The following is an 18,730-nucleotide window of genomic DNA, read 5'->3' as shown; positions in this document are numbered from 1 at the left end:
GCTCACTTGTGAAGAATTCTGCAGCAAAATTGACGGACCAAATATTCAACTGGTATAAAGGGGGCAGGGGGATCAAGAAGAATGTGAGTAGGACAATTCATATCTCACTGATGACCAGATGCGAGAACGAGTTGGTGTTCTCGTAATCCGTTCGTGCCATAGAACATAGCTTGATACATGGCATTGAGACGGATCACCCGGATGACGTTGACGAGGGTCGTATACAATATTCTCCCTCCGCTAGCAACACAGTAAGCCAACGGCTGCGAAGTTGTGAATCGATGGAACTCACAAAATCAAGTAGTAGTAGTAGTAGTAGTAGTAGTAGTAGTAGTAGTAGTAGACCTTGCAACTTACCGCGTGAAATGGTTAGTAACTTCAAAATTGGTTCGTGTGAATGCATACAACTAATAATGACGTCAGTCAACAAAGACATATGAACTCGCTGATTCGCGTACAGGTACAGAAAGACCCCGGTGGTTGTTCACTGGCATTCCATTGAATAGTAGGATACAGTGAATGAAAGACACCCTACCGGCAAAAAAATCCCCTGCGCGAGTTGGGACAGCAGCCAAGATAGGAACTTCCTGAGACTTACGTAAGGTAAAAAAGAGCATAGTAACGGCCAAAAAGAAAATGTGTTTGAAGTAGGACGCGACGAACTCTGCTGCGCCAAGAGATATACTCGTAGTGTCGCAGTAATATCTCCAGACAAGGGGAACCTGCAAGAAAATGCTACGTCAGGACGCGAGGATAGAGGCCAGACATAACAAACCTCTCTACCGAGATTGGTTAGGATGTCATAGACGAGGAACGCCGCACAAGATACTATATCATCGGTGACACGCGAAGTTTGAGGTCAGTGCGGGATCAAATAAGTCAGAACTTAGGGTTTCGTTCACGGGTAACATATGTAGTTGACGAGACGAATCTGACGGAGGTTGTCGTGCAAAACTTGAAGTTCCTCTTCTGCTGTTGCAGACATCGTGTATTAGAGGTGCGGTCGCCAACCAAAGGACAGTAGGTCGATTCTGAAACTGATGTACGCTGGGCCAACGGGCATCGTCGTTTAATATATTAGAGTCCCGGGATCATATCAGTCTGCCGGCGCGCAGTTGGCGTGCAGTCACACCCACTCCTGCTTTCAAACACTGCCAACCTGCACCGCCAGCCAGCGGAGCACGACCATGATTTTTGTTACTGTCATCGCACTCTACCTCACTTACCGCTTGTATCGATTTTTGCACGGGCTTCATGTCAGTTGTGCCTGGCAACCCCCCTTCACATTCACCTCACTGACACCGTGCAGAAAACCTCCTACCTTCCTGGTATAAGACCGTTGTTCGATCCAACTGTCCCTCCAGGAAACTTCATCCCAACATGCTGGTTCAACTATGGCTTTCTTTGGACCTGGGTTTTTCGCAAGACAGGCAGGCCCGTGATTCCTCCTTCATTTTCGTGCAGCTGATTCCCTCTTCAGAGCAGTTTAGACCCAATTACGAGGTACTCTCCTCTGTGCCTATATTGTCTGGCACACCGTTCTACTACCTTAGGTCTGTCGAAGTAGTCAGGCAGTTCCTTGGAAACGAAATCAAGAACCAGATCGCTAAACCCGACTCCTTCACAACCGCTCGGTTAGTCTTCCCTTCCCTCCTCAGGTAAACCCCTCTTAATGTGATGTAATGCAGTTTATGGGGCCACAGTGTAGCTTCCCAACATGGCGAGGACTGGAAACGCCACAGGCGAGCCGTTGTTCCCGCCTTCAACCAGACGATGTAAGTGTTTCGTCTCTTTCTCCTTACAGTAACTCCACTATCACGTTTATACAGGTTCTCTCGTGTGGCAGAGGAAACGGTTGCTGTATACAACGACTTAGTCACATCGCAAGGATGGAGCAGTGCCACTCGCGATGTCATCGTCCACATCGATCCTCTCATTATAAGAGTATGCCCTTTCTGTTTAGTATATTGAGCGATTTGAAAGTGAAATATTTACAGTTTACCTTCGTCATTTTATCACGTTGCGGTTTTGGTATACCCATCTCTTGGAAAACCAACGAAGATGACTCAGACGATGCTATTTTTGAGAAGGCTCTTGCTACTGCGTCAGAGACATTCATCCCCCGTATTTCCATCCCAAATTGGCTTTATGCCCTGCCTATCAGAGCGTCAGTTAAATCAAATTTACATTGCCATATGTTGAAATCATGCCATGCCAGCTTACAGGAGATTGACAATGCTTGGAACACGGTCGTCATACTCATGCGCAAGTTTGCTCAGGCTCGTCGGTCTGATCTAGCCGGTTTCAACGAAGACGGTGACAGAACCAGGGACGTCTTTACCCGGCTTGTACTTGCTGCTGATGAAGTTGGGAAACATGCTCTCGATATTTCCGAAGTTGTGAGTTGCTAGGGTACTCATCACTCTGGATAGGTTTTTGGAGGACTGCCACAGGCACCCAACATGCTCACGTTGCTTTTCGCCGGGCATGGTAAGGCGTTCTCGAATGCACTTTGCGAGCCCTCATGCCTATTTTCAGAGACGACGATGAGTTCACTTATCACGACGCTGATGATGCTTGCGCTTTGGCAAGACGAGCAGGAGAAAGCTCACGAGGAGATCGTCCGCGAGTTTCCTAAGGGAACACTACTTGTGCGCCGTTCCCTCCAATTTTACCGCAGCGAATGTGCTCAGTCTGACATGATATATATCGGTCCCCTAGACGACAAACGTTTGCAAAGGGCTGAAATATGTGACAGCATGTGTAATGGAATCCAATAGGTTGATTCGTACGTCTCGACTCCTTACACCTAGCCATCCTCGTTTGTTCACGCGCCTATTCGTAAATGTGCTGTCATCTCGCTCACATGTTTGGTAGCGGCAACGGTGTACCTCGGCCGAGCGACGACGACAACGGAAATTCACATTACAATCAGACGTCCAAGGCCCGAGACGATTGTTATCCCAAAGGACGCGATGGTAGTCATTGATCAATTCTCCATCCGTGCGTAATAAAACAATAAATTCATCCTGTCAGTCTAGCCGGTTGGGTTTGCTGACGGGTTACACCGATACAGTTCACAACCCAATCGACTTCCCGGCACCAGACGTTTACAATCCTTCTCGTTTCTTGGATGAAGTAGACAGTGACATGCCTATGACCATCTTTGGCACTGGTCCGCGGGCATGTCTTGGCAGGAAATTTGCGATGACGGAAATGGTGTGCTTCATTGCACTTTTTCTGAGGGATTGGAAGGTGGATGTTGTACCAGAAGACCTGGTGAATGTCGAGCGTGAGGCTCTCAAGGGTTCACGAACTCAAGCCACCGGGACCAAGATGAGCGAGAAAGAGAAAAGAGAAAGGTTGCAGGAGCGACTCATGTCTGATGCGATGCTCAGAGGGACAACATTCGCGTTGGGAAAAGTGAGATTATGTGTGAGCGCAAGACACTAGTACTTGATAGAGACCATTGTTGTATTTGGTGTGTTACCTGCTGATTACCGTATCGGTGTATAATATTTTGTACAGTTCGCGGGTTGGAAAACCGCTTGCTTTACGCTCCGTATATGGCGGAAGGTCAGAAAGTTGGTGTCCAATATTCTTATATACTTGGGAGAATGGTTCACGTCTTCAGTGCTATGTTAGAGGCCGTGACTACGCAAATTGTGGCGCCAAAGAATTACACTTGTTGGCTTCCACTTTGGGAGCACTGTCGGCTCTGTATGACTTGGAGTATCGGAAAATAGTTCGATTCCTTCAGGACCGCAATGATTCCTCTCGCGACTGTCTGGTAAAGCGCCAGTTTATGCTCTCGTACATAACTGTTGACCCCACAGTAAAGGAGTGCTGGAATTGATACGGACCGAGTTGACCTTGCATAGACATGACACAGTGCAGAAGCCAATGGTCGGTGACGACTTGCCTCAAGCCACAGATTGAAGCTCTTCGATCACGCTCTTGGCGAATTGTTGATCGAGTCGCTGCTGACATTCATAGACGACCACGATCCAACGGTCAATGGTCGTGGGACGGAAAAAAATTACTTATCGATCCTAACTGTGGATTTTTCCCGCTTGGGTCGTAGATCCCCTTCATGGCTACACCCGACACGCTGTGAATCATGATGGCCCGATCAACTGCGGCCATCTCAAGCTAGTAGCAATTCGAGAAGATTAAAGTGACGTATACTCACTTTTGCGTTGACGTCCCCGGTATGCGTGTGAGATGCCCTCGAACTGCAGCGGACTCGATCAACACCCAGATGTAAAGTAATGATGAAGTGTATTTGCAATTTCAAGTTCGGTGCCTACGAAATGTCTCATCAACAGATCGTCGCATGTTACGACAAAAGATGATCTATAGCGACAGCTGGTATCGGGATGTGACACATAACATTAACGTAGCTTATGCACTGCAGTAGCACCTAGCACAAACAAACACAGATGTGCTTGACGGCGCCCAACCCGGCCTGAACTCTGAAGATCGAACCGTCTGTCATGCGTGCGTGCTCGCATGCGACGCCATCAGCGAGCGGGACGCAAAGTTGATCGGCTCTATCTCTCGACTCGGCGCGTCGTGGGATGGTCGGGTGAAACTTTCTCGGGTGTGAATTATCAGTCGCGAGGCCTGGTCATCATCCAATAATTGATTCATAAAGCGGGTGTACTCAGGATGGAACTTACACAGAAAGAGTAGATGGCTATAATTATCCTGTAGCAACGTGGCAAAGTCAACTATACGATCTAGACAAAAGAACTAGAGACATACGGAGCAGTGACGGTGACAATAGTCGTGCGATAGAGAGCGATGAGCGGAACGGTGGAAACCAATATTCCTAGGTTCAGGAGGTATGCGGTTAGTTCTCTATTTGAAGCACACAGCACATTCGTAGGCTTACCAAACATACTGCGAGTCAAGGTCACAATCACCGTCACTCTCTCCTATGAACCAAGGTAATGTAGAGAGCTACACTTACGGGAAATAGAAAAGCACGCTATCTCTGACCAAAGTTAGCGTTATTGGCTGAACGTTCCGGATTTCTTCCTTAATATTGGAGATCGTGAAATCCCTGAAATGTTTAAGCCTCATTCTCATACTCGAGCGGAGCAGGTGGAGCATGAGTCCAAGGAAAATCGCTACAGTAAAACATGAGATCCCTGATAAATTTTGAATAGGAGGACCAACTGGCGACAAGAATTGCCATGATACTTTTGCTTTGTCAGCTGTCTATAGTGGCATAATGGTGAGGAATTCCTACCAGGCCGGGAGTGACAACGCAGGGTTTGCATCTTCGCTAAGCATGCAACCTTGCCAGGGAATTCCGGCTGGAGGCTCAACCACCCTTTTCTCCATCCATGTGGCCAGTATAGCGCATACGATGAATTCGATCTAAAAACGTTTGCAGATTACCTCAAGAGGACCACACATAAAGTTTTTTGCTGCAAGATTAACGGACCAAAATTTGAACTGGTTTAAAGATGGTGAAGGATCAAAGTAGGCATGTGTAGGACAGATAATAACTCACTGATGACTACAGAGGCAAGAAAAACTTGGTGTTTTCGTAATCCCGTCGTGCCATGAAAGATTTGATACATAGCATTAAGACGGATCACCAGGATAATGTTGACGAGCGCCGAGTACAATACTTCTCCTCCACTAGTAACAAAGTAAGCCAATGAGTGCAAAGTTGTGCATGGGAACTCACAAAGTGAGAAAGTAGTAGTAAACTTTGCAGCTTGCCGTGTGAAATGGTTAGTATCTGCGAAACTGGTTCATGTGAGTACATACAACTAAAGATAGTGTCAGTCAACGAAGAAATATGAGCTGATTCGCATACAGGTACTGAGAGGCCCTGGCAGTTGTTCACTAGCATTCCATTGAATAGTGAGATAGTGAGATACAGTGCAAGAAAGACGATGGACACTGTACCAGTAAAAAATCCCCTGTACAAGTTGCTGTGACAGGAACTACAGCTAGGATAGAAATGAAACTTACACAAGGTAAAGAGGAGCATAGTAACGGCCAAAAATAAAAAGTGTTTGAACAAGCATGCGACGAGCTCTGCCACGCCAAGACAGGTGCTCCTCTTCAGTGTTACGGTAATATCTCCAGATAAAGGGAATCTGCAAGATAATGCTGCGTCAGGACGCAAGCGGTGTCGATGAATGGAACACAGTGCAGCAGACCTCTCTGTCGAGGTTGGTTAGGATGTCGTAGACGAGGAATGCCGTACAAGATACTGTCACGGGTTCAGGGTAAGTGTGGGATCAAATGAGTAGCGGTGGATTTCATTTACATGTAACGTAGTTGACGAGACGAATCTGTTGGAGGTTGTCGTACAAGGTTTGAAGTTCGTCTTCTACTGAGGTGGACATGATGGACCTGCAGATGAAGATGCAGCTGACCACGGGATGAATCGATGGAATTTAGGACACTTCGGCCATCATATGCATCGCCGGATTGCTATACTCCTCTTTCGCGTTACAGTAACATCTCTAGATAAGGGGAATCTGCAAGGAAATGCTACCTCAGAAACACATGCTAGAGATGTCAAGTATTGAGGTGCAATGTTACAGACTTCTCTGTCGAGGTTGGCTAGGATGTCATGGGTGAAGAACGCCGTACGAGATACTATCGCAGAGTGTGAAGCGAGTGCGGGATCAGATAAGCGGTGAGGTGCGGCTGACCTATGGATTTTAATAGATGAAACTTGTAACACTTCTTGGATGCCAGGTCAGCGGTATTCGGCCATTATATGCATCGTGATTGCAATATCATTGGTACCGCCTTTGGACAGGCCATACTTAACTATGGGCGCACATTCGCACCCACTCCTGCTATTAAACACTGGCGATTGCACCGCCGGCCGTAAAACATGATTTCATCGCACTCGGCCTCACCCTCCGCTTGTATCAATTCTTGCATGGGCATCATGTCAGTCCAAGCTCGCAAACCCCCCATCAAATTCATCTCACTGACTGCAAACAGAAAATCACCTGCCTTCCTGGTATAAGACCATTGTTTGATCCAACCTGTATCTCCACGGTGTCCTCATTCATTGTCGTTGTGTGCTTTAGCGGTCTAGAAACAAAAATGAAGGATGTGTGACGATAGTTCTGATGTCGAGCTTCCCTCTGAAACATTTCACTTTTCATTTGCATCAAAGGGGCACAGACTGACCTAAATTCGATCTTCGATTGGCGCGTGTTCCACGATCCTACGGTAGACATCGATGAGCAGTGACTAAGAGACCACTGGCATCACCATTGCCAAGAGTCCGTTTACTGGACCGCGTGGTCCCTTCCCCTATGCGCACATGTACGATGATGTACCTACCGCTTCCGTGACGGCAGCCGTCGTGTGCCGTCGTGTCCATCCTGATAGATACTCCCAAATAGGGAGGGAGGCACCGACGTTAGTGTAAGAGTAGGGTGAGGTTTCCTATACTAAACAAGGCTGGTCGGAGATCAAGAGAAGCCCTAAACAGAGAACTTACATATTAGGAGCGGCCTAAGTACCGCATTCCTAGACCAACGCGTCGTCAATGATGAGTTGATCGATGACAAGCTATGACGGACGCCCTGAGAGATATAATATAATTTACGACACCATAGCTTTCAGCTTCAGCCTCGAACAAAGTTGCCCCAGTAATTGCAACTCCAGGTTCGGCGCCGACGAAATGCCTCATCAACAGATTGCCACATATTACAACAGAAGATGATCTACAGCGACAACTGGTACCGGGATGCAAGGCATAACAACACTGTAGCTCGCGCAGTAGCGCCCAACACAAACAGCTAGCTTGACGGTACCCAACGCTGAAGGTCGAACGACTGTCACACATGCGTCCCCGCCTGCGATGCCATCAACGAGCCGGACGCAAAGCTGATTGGCCCAAACTCGGGAGTCGACGTGTCGTGGGATGCTCGGGACGCTCGGGCGAAACTTTCTCGGGTGTGAATTATTAGTCGCGAGGCCTGGTCATCATTCAACAATTAATCCATGAAATGGGCATATTCAGAACGGAACTTACGCAGAAGGAGTACAGGGCTATAATTATCCTGTAGCAACGTGACGAAGTCAAGCATACGATTAAGAGAATAAACTAGAGACATACGGAGCAGTGACATTGGCAATAGTCGAGCGGTAGAGAGTGATGAGAGGAGCGGTGGAAACCAATATCCCTAGGTTCAGTAGGCATACAGTTAGTTCTCTATCTGAAACACACGACGCTTTCGTGGGCTTACCAAACATGCTGCGAGTCAAGGTCACAATCTTTCCCGATGCATCAAGGGAATGTGGAGACTACACTTACGGGAAGTAGAACAGCACACTATCTCTGACCAACGTTCGCGTCATTGGCTGGATGTTCCGAATTTCTTCCTTGATATTGGAGATCGTGAAATCTCCGACATCTTTAAACCTTGATTTCATACTCGAGTAGAGCAGGCGGAGTGTGAGTCCAAGGAAAATTGCTACAGTAAAATATAAGATCCTTGATAGCTTTTGAATAGAAGGACCAACTGGCAACCAGAATTGCTGTGATGCTTTTGGTTTGTTAGTTGTATGTGGTGGTATAATGGTGAAGAGTTCCTACCAGGCCGGGAGTGACAGCGCAGCATTTGCTTCTTCGCTAAGCATGCAACCTTGCCAAGGAATTCCGGCTGGAGGCTCTATCACCCTTTTCTCCATCCATGCAGCCAGTATAGCACATATGGTAATCTCGATCTAAAAAGGTTGCGAATTACTGTGAGGACCACAAGTGAAGATTTCTGATGCAAGATTTACGAACCATAAATTCAACTGGTTAAAAGAACGTGGAAGATCAAGATGCGCGTGGGTAGGACAAATCATAGCTCACTGATGACTACAGAGGCAAGAAAAACTTGGTGTTTTCGTAATCCCGTCGTGCCATGAAAGATTTGGTACATCGCATTAAGACGGATCACCAGGATAACGTTGACGAGCGTTGAGTACAGTACTTCCCCTCCACTAGTAATAGAATAAGCCAATGAGTGCAAAGTTGTGCATGGGAGCTCACAGAGCGAAGATGTAGTAGTAAACCTTGCAGCTTTCGGTGTGAAATGGTTAGTATCTACAAATCCGCCCCATATGAATGCGTACAACTGATAATAACTTCAGTCAACGAAGAAATATGAACTCGCTGATTCACATACAGGTACAGAGAAGCCCTGGTGACTGTTCACTGGTATTCCGTTGAGTATGAAGACACAGCGCGAGAAAGACGGTGGACACCGTACCAGCAAAAAAGCCCCTGCGTAAGTTGTTATGACAGGAAAATGGCTGGGAGAGGAATGAGACTTACACAAGGTAAAGAGGAGCATAGTAACGGCCAAAAATAAAAAGTGTTTGAACAAGCATGCGGCGAGCTCTGCCACGCCAAGACAAGTGCTCCTCTTTAGCGTTGTGGTAATACAACCAGATAAGGGGAATCTACAAGAAAATGCTGCGTCAGGATGCAAGTGTTGCCAAATAGTGAGGCGCAATGTAGCACACCTCTCTATCGAGGTTGGTTAGGATATCATAGACGAGGAATGCCACACAAGATACTATCGCGGAGTCCAGGGTAAGTGCTTGTAAGTGTGAGATCAAATGAGTAGCAGTGGATCTCATTTACTCGTAACATAGTTGAGGAGACGAATCTGTTGGAGGTTGTCGTACAAGGTTTGAAGCTCGGCTTCTACTGTGGACATGATGGACCTGCAGGTGGAGGTGCAGCTGACCACGGGATGAATCGATGGAACCTATAATGCATCTTCGAAATCGGGCCAGGCAAGCACGGCAGTATTTAACCTTCGGCCATCATATGCATCACCGGATTGCATACATAATCAATGGTATCGCCTTTTACAGCATAGATATGGGCACATGACAGTCACACCCGCTCCCCACTCTTCGCTGTTCATGTGAAGGGTAGATACTAGTACCGTAGCGTGTAGATACGGACCAGCACAATGATTCGATTTGTATCATTGTGGTCCACATCAAGCGCGCCCTACGTACTTAGTTAACCGAGATCGTACACTAAGTATCAGAATGCAAGTCGTCGAGCTTGATTATTACTTGTTATCGACGAGGCTATGCGACGCACAGCCTAGTACGTACGGAACTGATGGCAGTCTTCTGAGGAACATGCTCGGTTATGGTATAGTACATATGTAGTCCTGAAAGTTTGCAGTGGCTCGTCATTCATTAACATTGTTGTGCTGAAACAAATCTTGTTGACGGAAATGGGGAATAAAAGGGAGCAAAGCAAGTCTCGATACACTTACCAAGGCACCTAATACTCACCCCGAACCCAATTCTTGATGTGCTTCACAATCTCACGGCAGATAAAAGGCTCCAGCGGAAGGTATTCTTGGATTTGAAATTCCATTGCCGGAGTCGGATTTGCTGCCGTGCGGTCGCTTCCCTCTTGCGAAATATCATTCGCACTTCCCGTGATGGCCTGATGTCCGCTGCGGCGCCCATATTCCAAAGTGGAAACTTTCCGAAGAAGAATGTCTTGGATGTTGCGCGTGTTAGTGGCTACCTATAGGTGCGCATGCTGACTTGGTGTAGTGCGAAACTTGAAGCTACTCTGAGACGGTCCAAGCAGGAGAATAGGGTACTTACATAACGAGTACCGAGCAAAGGTACTCACTGACCATCCTTCATCTTTGTTGGGTAATGAGCCATCACTTTGTACTTCTGGCCCTTCAGCATGTGCAATTTCATTAGGTGTTCTTCATTTCATCTTAGCTCCCCTACAGGTCTTATTGATGCCATCTGCCTCAACCAACTGGCTGCCTGATGTAGCCACTCCATCATCAAACAACCAAGTGTCACTTGGTATACTTGCCCCTTCAGTATGTTCTGACCCTATGTCTAAGAGGTTATACATGTTTTTTTTTGGGTAGAATATGACACAGTCATTGTTTGTCCCTCCTCCCCTAGCTCATCAATGCTGCCCTTTTGGTATGAAAGCACTGTACCTCCCTGCACCTCCTCCTGTCTTTGTACTTCCAGGCTGCCAACACCATGCTCAAGATACTGCTGCAATGCCACATCACCCTCAGCAGTTGCGAGGATTTGGACGATGGGCCGGAATGGACCACGATGTGTGCCCAAAAGGATCCCCAGCCTTCGTGTTATCGATCCAAACACGTAAGTGCCGTCCCATCGATTGGAGATCGAGTCGGTCACGGAAGCAAAAAGGTCGTTTCGACTACATATAAGTACCCACATCAGTCGCTGGTTCGTAATCCAAGCATTTGACCCAGCAGTTTCCCTCCTTGAAAATCGAAACAAACCTGTATCTCGCTATCATTACTTCCAGTGGTTCTGGTTGTCGTAATCAGGAAGTTGGAAGCCCTCCAGGCGCTCCTGGACACACGGTGAGAAAACACATGATATATTTTTTCTGGGAGTTTCAGCAACATATTGTTAAAGTAATATTGGGCACTTGTACTTCTATAGAGGGAGTGTTAGTTGATGAGGGTTTCTTTATGAAAGTGACAGCAATTGTTTGTGGAAGATGGGTTCAGTTGGAGCAGCATCAGGAAATTAAGACTTTACTATTTTTGACCTTTTTGTGACTTTTTTTTTGACTTTTTTGTGACTATTGTGACTATTTGTGACTTTTTGGGAAGGAACCTACTATCTGTACTTTTTTTTTGACCATATACAGCATTTTGAAGAATGAAAACAGAACAGAGTCTATTGAGACAACTAAGTGATGATATATCTAAGCCAAGAAGACTAGAAAATGTCTGAAAATTCAGAGATATTGAGCCATTGGTGTGATGCACACTGTCTGAGAGAAAAATCACAATATCTCTTTGGAACCTCAATCAATTTGAATGTATGTGGTACCTACTGAAAGCTATGAATTAGGTGGTTTGAACAAGACCAAAATCAGCAAGAAAAGTGCAGCCATGCCTGCAGGACATGGGTAATGATAGTAGATTCCTTCCCAAAAAGTCACATTAGTCACAAAAAGTCAAAAATAGTAAAGTGTTATTTTCCTGATGAGTCTGCGAAAGTGTGTATTGAAAGTAATACAGAACATCAATGTTTATAGGAGTGGGAGAATGTCTATAAAAGTGTGTTGGAGAACAGTGTAGGATAAGGAGCAAATGGTCTGTGATCAGTCTAATATTCCACAAGGCTAATTACACAGGGTGGAAGGTGACATGACTGCTGGATGGTATGGGAGATTGTTATACATCTGTATATGGGCAGAGAAGAGTGTACGAGCAGTCTTCAATATGATGTGGAGGATGAGTGGGACGCATAATGAAGTAGAGTCACAAGCCAGGCCACCGAGCGTCCAAACGGCTTCGACGACACCCAAACGGTAGAATATGGCTATGGGCTGTGGGCGACGACGACGAACTGTTGCGAAGTCGAGAGATAACCAACCACGATCATTTAGGCCTTAGAGATCAGATCTCTCCAAGCAAAGCCTGGGAGGGGATGGTTTCTTCGCAGGAAATGAAGCTGTTCCACAAACGCACAGACTGAGCTAGTGCAGCATACCCGACCCATCACTGAAATCATTCTGCACGGTATCACGCTCAAAAGTTTACTCTCGTCGTACAAACTCATAACTGATGGTACCATCGTATTCGTCGCCGACTCCAGCAATGTCAATATACAAGCAGCGCACGCCACTGCCCATGACATGCTCACGTACAACTATGTGTTTCCAAGTGGTCGTGCCGTAGCGTGATGAATGGTCGAATACGGGCGTGTATGTGCCGAACTTCAATTAACAGACTCGTTTACTGTAATTCTCAATTTTGGGTATCATCACCCTACGGTACATCCTAAAGCAAGCCTGGTCGCAGTCCAGACTTCGGCAACATGAATTTCGCAATTGGGTTGTTCCTACAACTAACTGTAACACGATGCTGGTGTCCAAACCGGAACTAAATAAACAGTAGTGCATCATGTACAGATCAATTCAATCAAGCCAGAAGAATAACTGTCACGTGCAGTGTATAAGGAATGGAGTGCTCGTAACTGTATAGATGAGCAGTTAAATAGATAAGGCACCATATAAACTGAGTGTATATGTAGAGAGAGAGATCGTCTGCAGTTGGATGAAGGGTACAGTGGCCAGTGTTCTTGAACAAGCGCATGAACGAACAAATGGAACAGGTATGATGATCCATCCAGTCCAGTTTGTTTATCCCAATGGTTTCTGGGGGATCAAAATCTCTCCCCACGGCCACGAGATGTCACATCGAGGTATATATCGTCACGTCGTAGGAGGTTAGAGAACAAGAACGTATCCCACCAGAAGAGTTACGAACGCGGCCAGGGATGCCGAGAGACGTTTATGAGACGACAATGCGCTCGAGGTCGTTGGAGTTGGGAACGGAAGACCGTTTGTACCGGTAATAGAAGCTGGGTTGGCGCCAGAGGAACCTGTAACACGAGAAAGTTCTAAGGCACTCACCAAACGGAAGCTGAACACGTACCACTTGGACTCGTGTCTAACCCGCTCGCAAGCGCCGCGAAACCCACGGAGGCTGGGTTAGCCCGAAATACGGTGTAAACATTCTTGAGAAAGGTATCTCCCACGACCCATGAGGGAACTCCCGAGCCGGTGCCAACGGTGCTTCCGATGTCGAAGATACCTCCTACACACATCGGCGTACCAGCCGAGTTGGTGCCGAATTCGCCCAGGTTCATGTCATCAGAGCTCATAGGCCAGTCTGTGCCACCGAATGAGATGGAAACAGTCACACTCGTGGTACATGCTACGTGCGGGGAGAATCAGAGAACAAAAGACGGAGAGCAGACGGAAATGCGTACGGAAAGCATACATGCCAGCATACTGGCCAGAGAGGGCTTCTGCACCGGACACAGCAGCCCAAATCTCTGACACAATGGAAGTTGGAGCGCCGATGAGGGTTGTTCCCGTGTCAATGGCAGCAAGACCTTGGCTGGACGATATTTGAAGGGTCTTGCCCTGGACCGTAATAGCTACAAATATGTATATAGCAGCGACCCTTCGAATGCGCGCTGACTCCCGAAAACTTACTGCTGACTTGTTGAAACCAATAAGAAGGTGTCGACCCACTAGGCATATCGATATACTCGATGTTACCGGTGTAAAGACTGGTGTTAGTTCCACCAAGGGTGAGAGAGCCACCCGGTGCGTCTGTTATTACAGTGGAAGAAGTCACCCATCGTTCGAGGTAGAAACCGAAGAGAGGTTCTGCCAACATATTTGAATTGTACAGTGTTTCCCAGAAGGGTGACGTTTGGAGGGAAGAAATGGGTTGGAAACCGAGACCGATGATGCCCGAAACACCAGGCGCGAGCAGGTTGTCAACGACGGTTGTAGCTGACACTGAAAAAGAACGTCTCAGACGTTGGGAGAGTCGGCGACAGGTAATGAAAGTGACGTACTGAACACTTGGCCCGGTACGGAGAACCCACCGAAGCCGACTGAATCTTGGGCGGCGGTGCCCTTGACCGAGCCAGATCCATAAGTGATTGTTAGTTGCGAGTTAGAGACCTTGTAAGTCGATGACTTGGAGGGGTCAAAGGTAGTCATGTCCGATGTGCAGGCTGTACATGACGTCGTAACGACCCAGAGGTCCGCTGATCCTGTGTATGGCAGGAATAAGAAAGGGGTCAGATTGGGTATGGAGGGAGAAAAAGACTAACCGGTATCGAGAATGACCTGAAAGGTTTGTGGCCTAGAGAAGTTAGTGAGGACCAGATAGTTGTGTTCGTGAGTGATACGCACGGCGTTCCTATAGTGATTTCTCCGGAGTAGCTGGAGTCGTTTTGCTAAAAAAAAGACGCCGGTGGATGATCCATGGCGAGGGATCAAAAGAAGGGGGGTCGGCGCACCTCGTCGGTGATAGGTATAGAAGCTGAGTTTCCTGCTCTCTTCTTGGTGGTCGACCCGATGCCGTATTTTCCTTTGAGGGCTGCAAGTGCCTTTGGGAGGTCTTCGACATTGTGGGGGTTGCGTCTGAGAAGAGGGACGTGGATGGTGTCGGGGCTAGGTTGGGGCTGAGGAGCTGCCAGCACAAAAGGAAAGACAGACAAAACGAAGAGCACCGCGAAGGGGATCATCGTCGGCAGGGAAGGAAAGGACTGGCTAGCACGGATGTGGTTACTTTTTGTTTTATAATATGGTCGACAGAGGCCATTGACGTCGTACCTTGATCGTGGCAACGTCTTGGCTGTGCAGCCAGATTCAAGACGAGGCTTAGTCTGGATTACAACAACGTCCATGAAAAGATCACCACAGGAGCTGCTGGCATCACAGCCCAAGAAACCGAAGGTGTCCTCCGATCGTCAGACAGATGGCGAACCCAACGAATGGAGCCGCGTAGAGAAACGCAAGGCTAAGAAAGCCAGAAAGATCGATGCAAAACACGAAGTGTGTATGTCCGCCCATTCCCATGCATTTTTAATTGTCGGTTCCCCTCAGGCGTTGGTGCCAAGATTCCTGTATGTGAATGGCGAAATCGTAAAGAGAAGAGATGCTATACACATCGACGTATGTCTCTGCATCCTCGTTCCATCCCGTCTTGACCCCCTGCATCCGTAGGACGTCAGAGACTTGGTCCTGCACATCATCGCAGACGCACCACCCCCAAACTGGGCCAAGGTAGAGGTACATGCCACCACATCCCGTCTTGCTTCAACAGCGTTGACTTCTCCCGTTAGAATGCGCGGTCAATACAAAGAGTCGTTGTCCTCCTCGTACCAGGAATTCTACCCTCCTTCTTGTGTCTTCCCCCGCTCCCAACGTCAGCAACCGCCAATCCTAACATACCTCTGGCCATACCCCTCCCATCGGAGTCACATACTCCTATCCCATTCATCGCATCCACCTTTAGTCATGCTTGTCCGACACGTGCACCAGGGGACCAAACCAGAATGTATTCCGTCCTCGGCGCGTTTTTCCAAGGTCCCGTAAGCAGCGAGGAGAAACGCAAACGGATCGAAGCTCGCTTAGCGTGTATGTCCCTCTCTTCATATCCTTGCAGCATCTCATGTCCCTATCTGCAGCAGAACGCGCCGCCGGGAAAGACCCTTCTTTATATGTCCTTACATTGCAAGAGATGATCGAGAATGACTATCCCATACCATCGTACATGGCAGACGTGTTCGAGAAGCCTCCAGGTTGGGTAGAAACCCCTCGTCCCGAACACGATTCCATCTTGTCAATACCTGCAAAACGCCCAAGAGTGTATGCCGTAGACTGCGAGATGGTATGTCGCATACAGCGCTCCTCCTATACAGCACCTTACAGAAATGCTTCTAGTGCATGACAGAAGACGGCAAGGAGCTCGCTAGGGTCTGTGTGATTGAATATGAATCGGATATCGTCGTATACGATAAACTCGTCAAGCCTTCGAAACCCGTCACCGATTACCTCACGCGGTACGTCTACGTCTCTGCGACTCCCAGCCAAACTTGCTAATTGCTCCGTTTACTTGCACAGTTGGTCCGGCATAACAGAAGCCCACCTGGCAACAGCTACAACAACACTTTCTGATGTCCAAGCACATCTTCTCACGATCCTCTCACCTCCCGGCGGCCCAACCTCCGTACTGGTGGGACATTCCCTCGAGTCTGACCTCAAAGCTCTCCGACTGTGTCATCCCCTCTGCATCGACACCGCACTAGCCTACCACCACCCGCGCGGCCGGCCGCTCAAGCCGGGTCTGGCATGGCTCACAAAAAAGTGGTGTCATCGCGAAATTCAGACTCGCGGAGAGGGGGGACATGATCCGGAAGAAGATGCTAGGGCCTGCGTAGACTTGCTACGTCTCAAAGTCCAGAATGGTGCAGGGTTTGGAGAGTTCAAGACTGATTACGAGAGTATTTTCGACAGGATGAGTCGTGCAAGCGGGAGGGGAGGACCTGGGAGCGTTAAAAGTGCTGTGGTCGACCTCGGAAATCCAACCGCAATGCATGGTGCCAGAGCAAATACCTCGCTTGGGTGTACAACTGATGAGGAGGTGCTAGAGCGGCTGATTCAGATTGTACCCGCCCATGAATTCACGTTTGGGAGATTCATGGGTTTGGCAGATGTTTTGGGATGTAAGACGTCACGTCTTTTGATATCTAGACTGACTGATGGACTGGCTACTGTAGGGGTGACACCGAAATCTACGACAGACGTGCCGGCGCCACCAAAGCCTTTTGTCGAGCCAACTCCGGAAGCACTCCTTGCTGCGCAAACCAAGCTCAACTCACACCTCACGACGCTGTATGCTTCGTTGCCGCCGCGCACCGCGGTTGTCGTTTTCACGGGTCACTCAGATCCGAGGCATATGTCCGCGCTCAACGCACGTAAATCCGCGTTTGAGGGCGCGATACGGAGTGGAAAAAAGGCAGAGGAAATGGATAGGAGCGAGTGGTGGACTGCAGCTGATGGGAGAGAGCTCGAGGAAGAAGTTACACGTGCAAAGAGAGGGCTGCTGTTCTTGGGTATTAAGTAGATTAGACGGAGCTCCAACAGGGTTCTTCACGTCTTGATCGTAATTCTCAGACTGTCTCCCTGCTACGCACCCGGTCCTGTCACAGTGCATCGGCGACCGCGGAAGGCACTTGAGATATCCAAACGGAATTGCGGATGGGATTCCATCGCGAGCATCGAAATCAATCATCCCAATCCAACCCCAAGACGTCACTTCTTCCACCTCTGACAGCAGTCTCGATGGCCTCGGCAAGCATCCTGAACGCCTTTGTGTCGTCATCCGTCTCGTGGCCCTGCATTTGGGTCTCGTTGATGTTCCCGAGTTTCCATCTGCCACCGTGTCTGCTGTCGATGCCAAGTGCGCATTGCAGCGCTCCCTCTCGTTCTGGACCGCGCAACTTGTCGATAGAGGTGAGAAGCGTTCGGAGGCGAGGGTTTGTAGTGAGGAGAGTGCGGATGGTGGGGGAGGTGGCTGGTGTGGCACAGGTGGGTGAGGTGTAGAGACGAAGAAAGAAAGATAAGAGACCCACCGATTGCTTCATATTGGTGGAGTGTCAGTGGTTTTGGGTCATCCCTCTTTAGAGGATCATCGTGCGTCGAATCGTCGGGGACGTATGGCCATTTCAAGGATGTGAGAGGACGGAGGGTGGGAGGGTCATCTAGACTCTCGGATGACTCGGCGGGACGGTAGTCGACTATGCATGCGCGATAAGAGACGAGCGAAAACTTGATGGCAAGTACATACCCTGGGTAGCAGGAGTACTGCTAGCGGGGGCCTCTGGTCTCGGGCTCAGCATCTTCTTCGCACATATCTCTGTGAACAGGAGATTCTTTTCAAACCGGATCAACGGAACAGAATCACACACACCTGCGTGTTGTTTGTAGCATGCTACGGAGCAGCTTTGGCGGAGGCTTGTGAGCAAGAGAAGACGGGCCCGGGCACGACTCACTACCGCGTGACTCTGCACGACGAGCAAGTGTACTTGGGTTCTGATTTGTTGCAGATCTGGCAGAGGGATCGGGGCATGGCAGTGATGTGTGAACAGGCAAACGCAACCATTCCATCATCATCTCCCCCCAAACTGCCACTTGTCATTTCATTTTAAAATATTGCTGGTATGCTGTCTGGACGTGATACACAAGGCCCAAAATTGAATCTGACCCTGGCAGTTGTAAAGAAACTGGATGCCAGCGAGACGAAACAAGAGACGCAAAGGCCGACACAGCGTGGACAGCCGCCAACACCCCGCCGGCACGTCCTGCGAA

At 48.4% G+C, this 18,730-nt stretch overlaps 8 protein-coding genes across 8 annotated transcripts; 2 read left to right on the top strand and 6 right to left on the bottom strand.

The window, feature by feature from the left end:
* Window positions 1-6: 6 nt before the first annotated feature.
* F5J12DRAFT_928399 (uncharacterized protein) lies at window positions 7-985 on the bottom strand (the record flags this gene model as incomplete). The annotated part of the gene is made up of 7 exons (XM_051749441.1): window positions 7-18; window positions 109-240; window positions 358-407; window positions 459-487; window positions 599-722; window positions 776-828; window positions 910-985. Coding segments are annotated over 7 exons (474 nt in total), but the record flags the coding sequence as incomplete, so codon positions are not given.
* Window positions 975-3,631, top strand: F5J12DRAFT_843851 (cytochrome P450). The gene is made up of 13 exons (XM_051746233.1): window positions 975-1,020; window positions 1,082-1,256; window positions 1,310-1,430; window positions 1,481-1,634; window positions 1,689-1,775; window positions 1,830-1,944; window positions 1,998-2,167; window positions 2,219-2,399; window positions 2,454-2,490; window positions 2,539-2,651; window positions 2,722-2,788; window positions 2,878-3,003; window positions 3,077-3,631. Exons 2-13 carry the CDS (start codon window positions 1,188-1,190, stop codon window positions 3,451-3,453), a joined length of 1,617 nt encoding a protein of 538 aa, XP_051598371.1. The 5' UTR covers window positions 975-1,020; window positions 1,082-1,187; the 3' UTR covers window positions 3,454-3,631.
* Window positions 3,632-4,494: 863 nt separating this feature from the next.
* On the bottom strand, window positions 4,495-6,374 carry F5J12DRAFT_784184 (uncharacterized protein; the record flags this gene model as incomplete). Its single annotated transcript, XM_051742984.1, has 12 exons — window positions 4,495-4,626; window positions 4,683-4,710; window positions 4,768-4,905; window positions 4,976-5,068; window positions 5,258-5,388; window positions 5,456-5,466; window positions 5,525-5,655; window positions 5,788-5,789; window positions 5,837-5,942; window positions 5,995-6,122; window positions 6,186-6,238; window positions 6,296-6,374. The coding sequence occupies 12 exons, from the start codon at window positions 6,372-6,374 to the stop codon at window positions 4,495-4,497; spliced, it is 1,032 nt and encodes a 343-aa protein (XP_051598370.1).
* Window positions 6,375-7,406: 1,032 nt separating this feature from the next.
* F5J12DRAFT_914140 (uncharacterized protein) lies at window positions 7,407-9,847 on the bottom strand. Its single transcript, XM_051749112.1, has 16 exons — window positions 9,814-9,847; window positions 9,638-9,763; window positions 9,517-9,569; window positions 9,326-9,453; window positions 9,261-9,274; window positions 9,177-9,205; window positions 8,861-9,125; window positions 8,792-8,802; window positions 8,597-8,727; window positions 8,524-8,546; window positions 8,315-8,474; window positions 8,247-8,254; window positions 8,117-8,183; window positions 8,033-8,060; window positions 7,496-7,976; window positions 7,407-7,440 (listed from the first exon to the last, which is right to left on the bottom strand). The coding sequence occupies exons 1-15, from the start codon at window positions 9,830-9,832 to the stop codon at window positions 7,836-7,838; spliced, it is 1,203 nt and encodes a 400-aa protein (XP_051598369.1). The 5' UTR covers window positions 9,833-9,847; the 3' UTR covers window positions 7,407-7,440; window positions 7,496-7,835.
* A 2,410-nt stretch (window positions 9,848-12,257) lies between these two features.
* F5J12DRAFT_241940 (uncharacterized protein) lies at window positions 12,258-12,738 on the bottom strand. Its single transcript, XM_051738553.1, has one exon. The coding sequence runs from the start codon at window positions 12,685-12,687 to the stop codon at window positions 12,433-12,435; it is 255 nt and encodes an 84-aa protein (XP_051598368.1). The 5' UTR covers window positions 12,688-12,738; the 3' UTR covers window positions 12,258-12,432.
* A 541-nt stretch (window positions 12,739-13,279) lies between these two features.
* On the bottom strand, window positions 13,280-15,102 carry F5J12DRAFT_894546 (aspartic peptidase domain-containing protein; the record flags this gene model as incomplete). The annotated part of the gene is made up of 8 exons (XM_051747749.1): window positions 13,280-13,434; window positions 13,488-13,769; window positions 13,825-13,995; window positions 14,054-14,365; window positions 14,425-14,625; window positions 14,686-14,717; window positions 14,768-14,811; window positions 14,875-15,102. The coding sequence occupies 8 exons, from the start codon at window positions 15,100-15,102 to the stop codon at window positions 13,280-13,282; spliced, it is 1,425 nt and encodes a 474-aa protein (XP_051598367.1).
* A 160-nt stretch (window positions 15,103-15,262) lies between these two features.
* On the top strand, window positions 15,263-17,486 carry F5J12DRAFT_894545 (uncharacterized protein; the record flags this gene model as incomplete). The annotated part of the gene is made up of 7 exons (XM_051747748.1): window positions 15,263-15,532; window positions 15,584-15,649; window positions 15,703-15,997; window positions 16,048-16,250; window positions 16,304-16,422; window positions 16,484-17,085; window positions 17,140-17,486. 7 exons carry the CDS (start codon window positions 15,263-15,265, stop codon window positions 17,484-17,486), a joined length of 1,902 nt encoding a protein of 633 aa, XP_051598366.1.
* Window positions 17,487-17,566: 80 nt separating this feature from the next.
* Window positions 17,567-18,482, bottom strand: F5J12DRAFT_241798 (uncharacterized protein). Its single transcript, XM_051738552.1, has 4 exons — window positions 18,333-18,482; window positions 18,210-18,278; window positions 17,995-18,159; window positions 17,567-17,936 (listed from the first exon to the last, which is right to left on the bottom strand). Exons 2-4 carry the CDS (start codon window positions 18,259-18,261, stop codon window positions 17,647-17,649), a joined length of 507 nt encoding a protein of 168 aa, XP_051598365.1. The 5' UTR covers window positions 18,262-18,278; window positions 18,333-18,482; the 3' UTR covers window positions 17,567-17,646.
* Window positions 18,483-18,730: the final 248 nt, after the last annotated feature.

Source organism: Pisolithus orientalis (assembly GCF_024613125.1).
Source record: "Pisolithus orientalis strain OTSU chromosome Unknown F5J12scaffold_23, whole genome shotgun sequence".
Classification (NCBI taxonomy): domain Eukaryota; kingdom Fungi; phylum Basidiomycota; class Agaricomycetes; order Boletales; family Pisolithaceae; genus Pisolithus; species Pisolithus orientalis.
This window is presented reverse-complemented; position numbering and strand designations above follow the sequence as displayed.

Bases quoted from the DNA above. Each gene is read 5' to 3' on its own strand.
- F5J12DRAFT_843851 (XM_051746233.1), top strand. From the start codon at position 1,188: ATGATTTTTGTTACTGTCATCGCACTCTACCTCACTTACCGCTTGTAT. The intron at 2,652-2,721 runs GTGCGCCGTTCC...TCGGTCCCCTAG, and splicing joins TTCCTAAGGGAACACTACTT to ACGACAAACGTTTGCAAAGG. The intron at 2,789-2,877 runs GTACGTCTCGAC...CATGTTTGGTAG, and splicing joins GGAATCCAATAGGTTGATTC to CGGCAACGGTGTACCTCGGC.
- F5J12DRAFT_914140 (XM_051749112.1), bottom strand. The intron at 9,570-9,637 runs GTAAATGAGATC...ACTCCGCGATAG, and splicing joins TCTCCTCAACTATGTTACGA to TATCTTGTGTGGCATTCCTC. The intron at 9,126-9,176 runs GTATGTGAATCA...AGTTATTATCAG, and splicing joins ACCAGGGCTTCTCTGTACCT to TTGTACGCATTCATATGGGG.
- F5J12DRAFT_241940 (XM_051738553.1), bottom strand. From the start codon at position 12,687: ATGTCATGGGCAGTGGCGTGCGCTGCTTGTATATTGACATTGCTGGAG.
- F5J12DRAFT_241798 (XM_051738552.1), bottom strand. From the start codon at position 18,261: ATGCTGAGCCCGAGACCAGAGGCCCCCGCTAGCAGTACTCCTGCTACC. The intron at 18,160-18,209 runs GTATGTACTTGC...GCGCATGCATAG, and splicing joins CAGTACTCCTGCTACCCAGG to TCGACTACCGTCCCGCCGAG. The intron at 17,937-17,994 runs GTGGGTCTCTTA...GTGCCACACCAG, and splicing joins CCACCAATATGAAGCAATCG to CCACCTCCCCCACCATCCGC.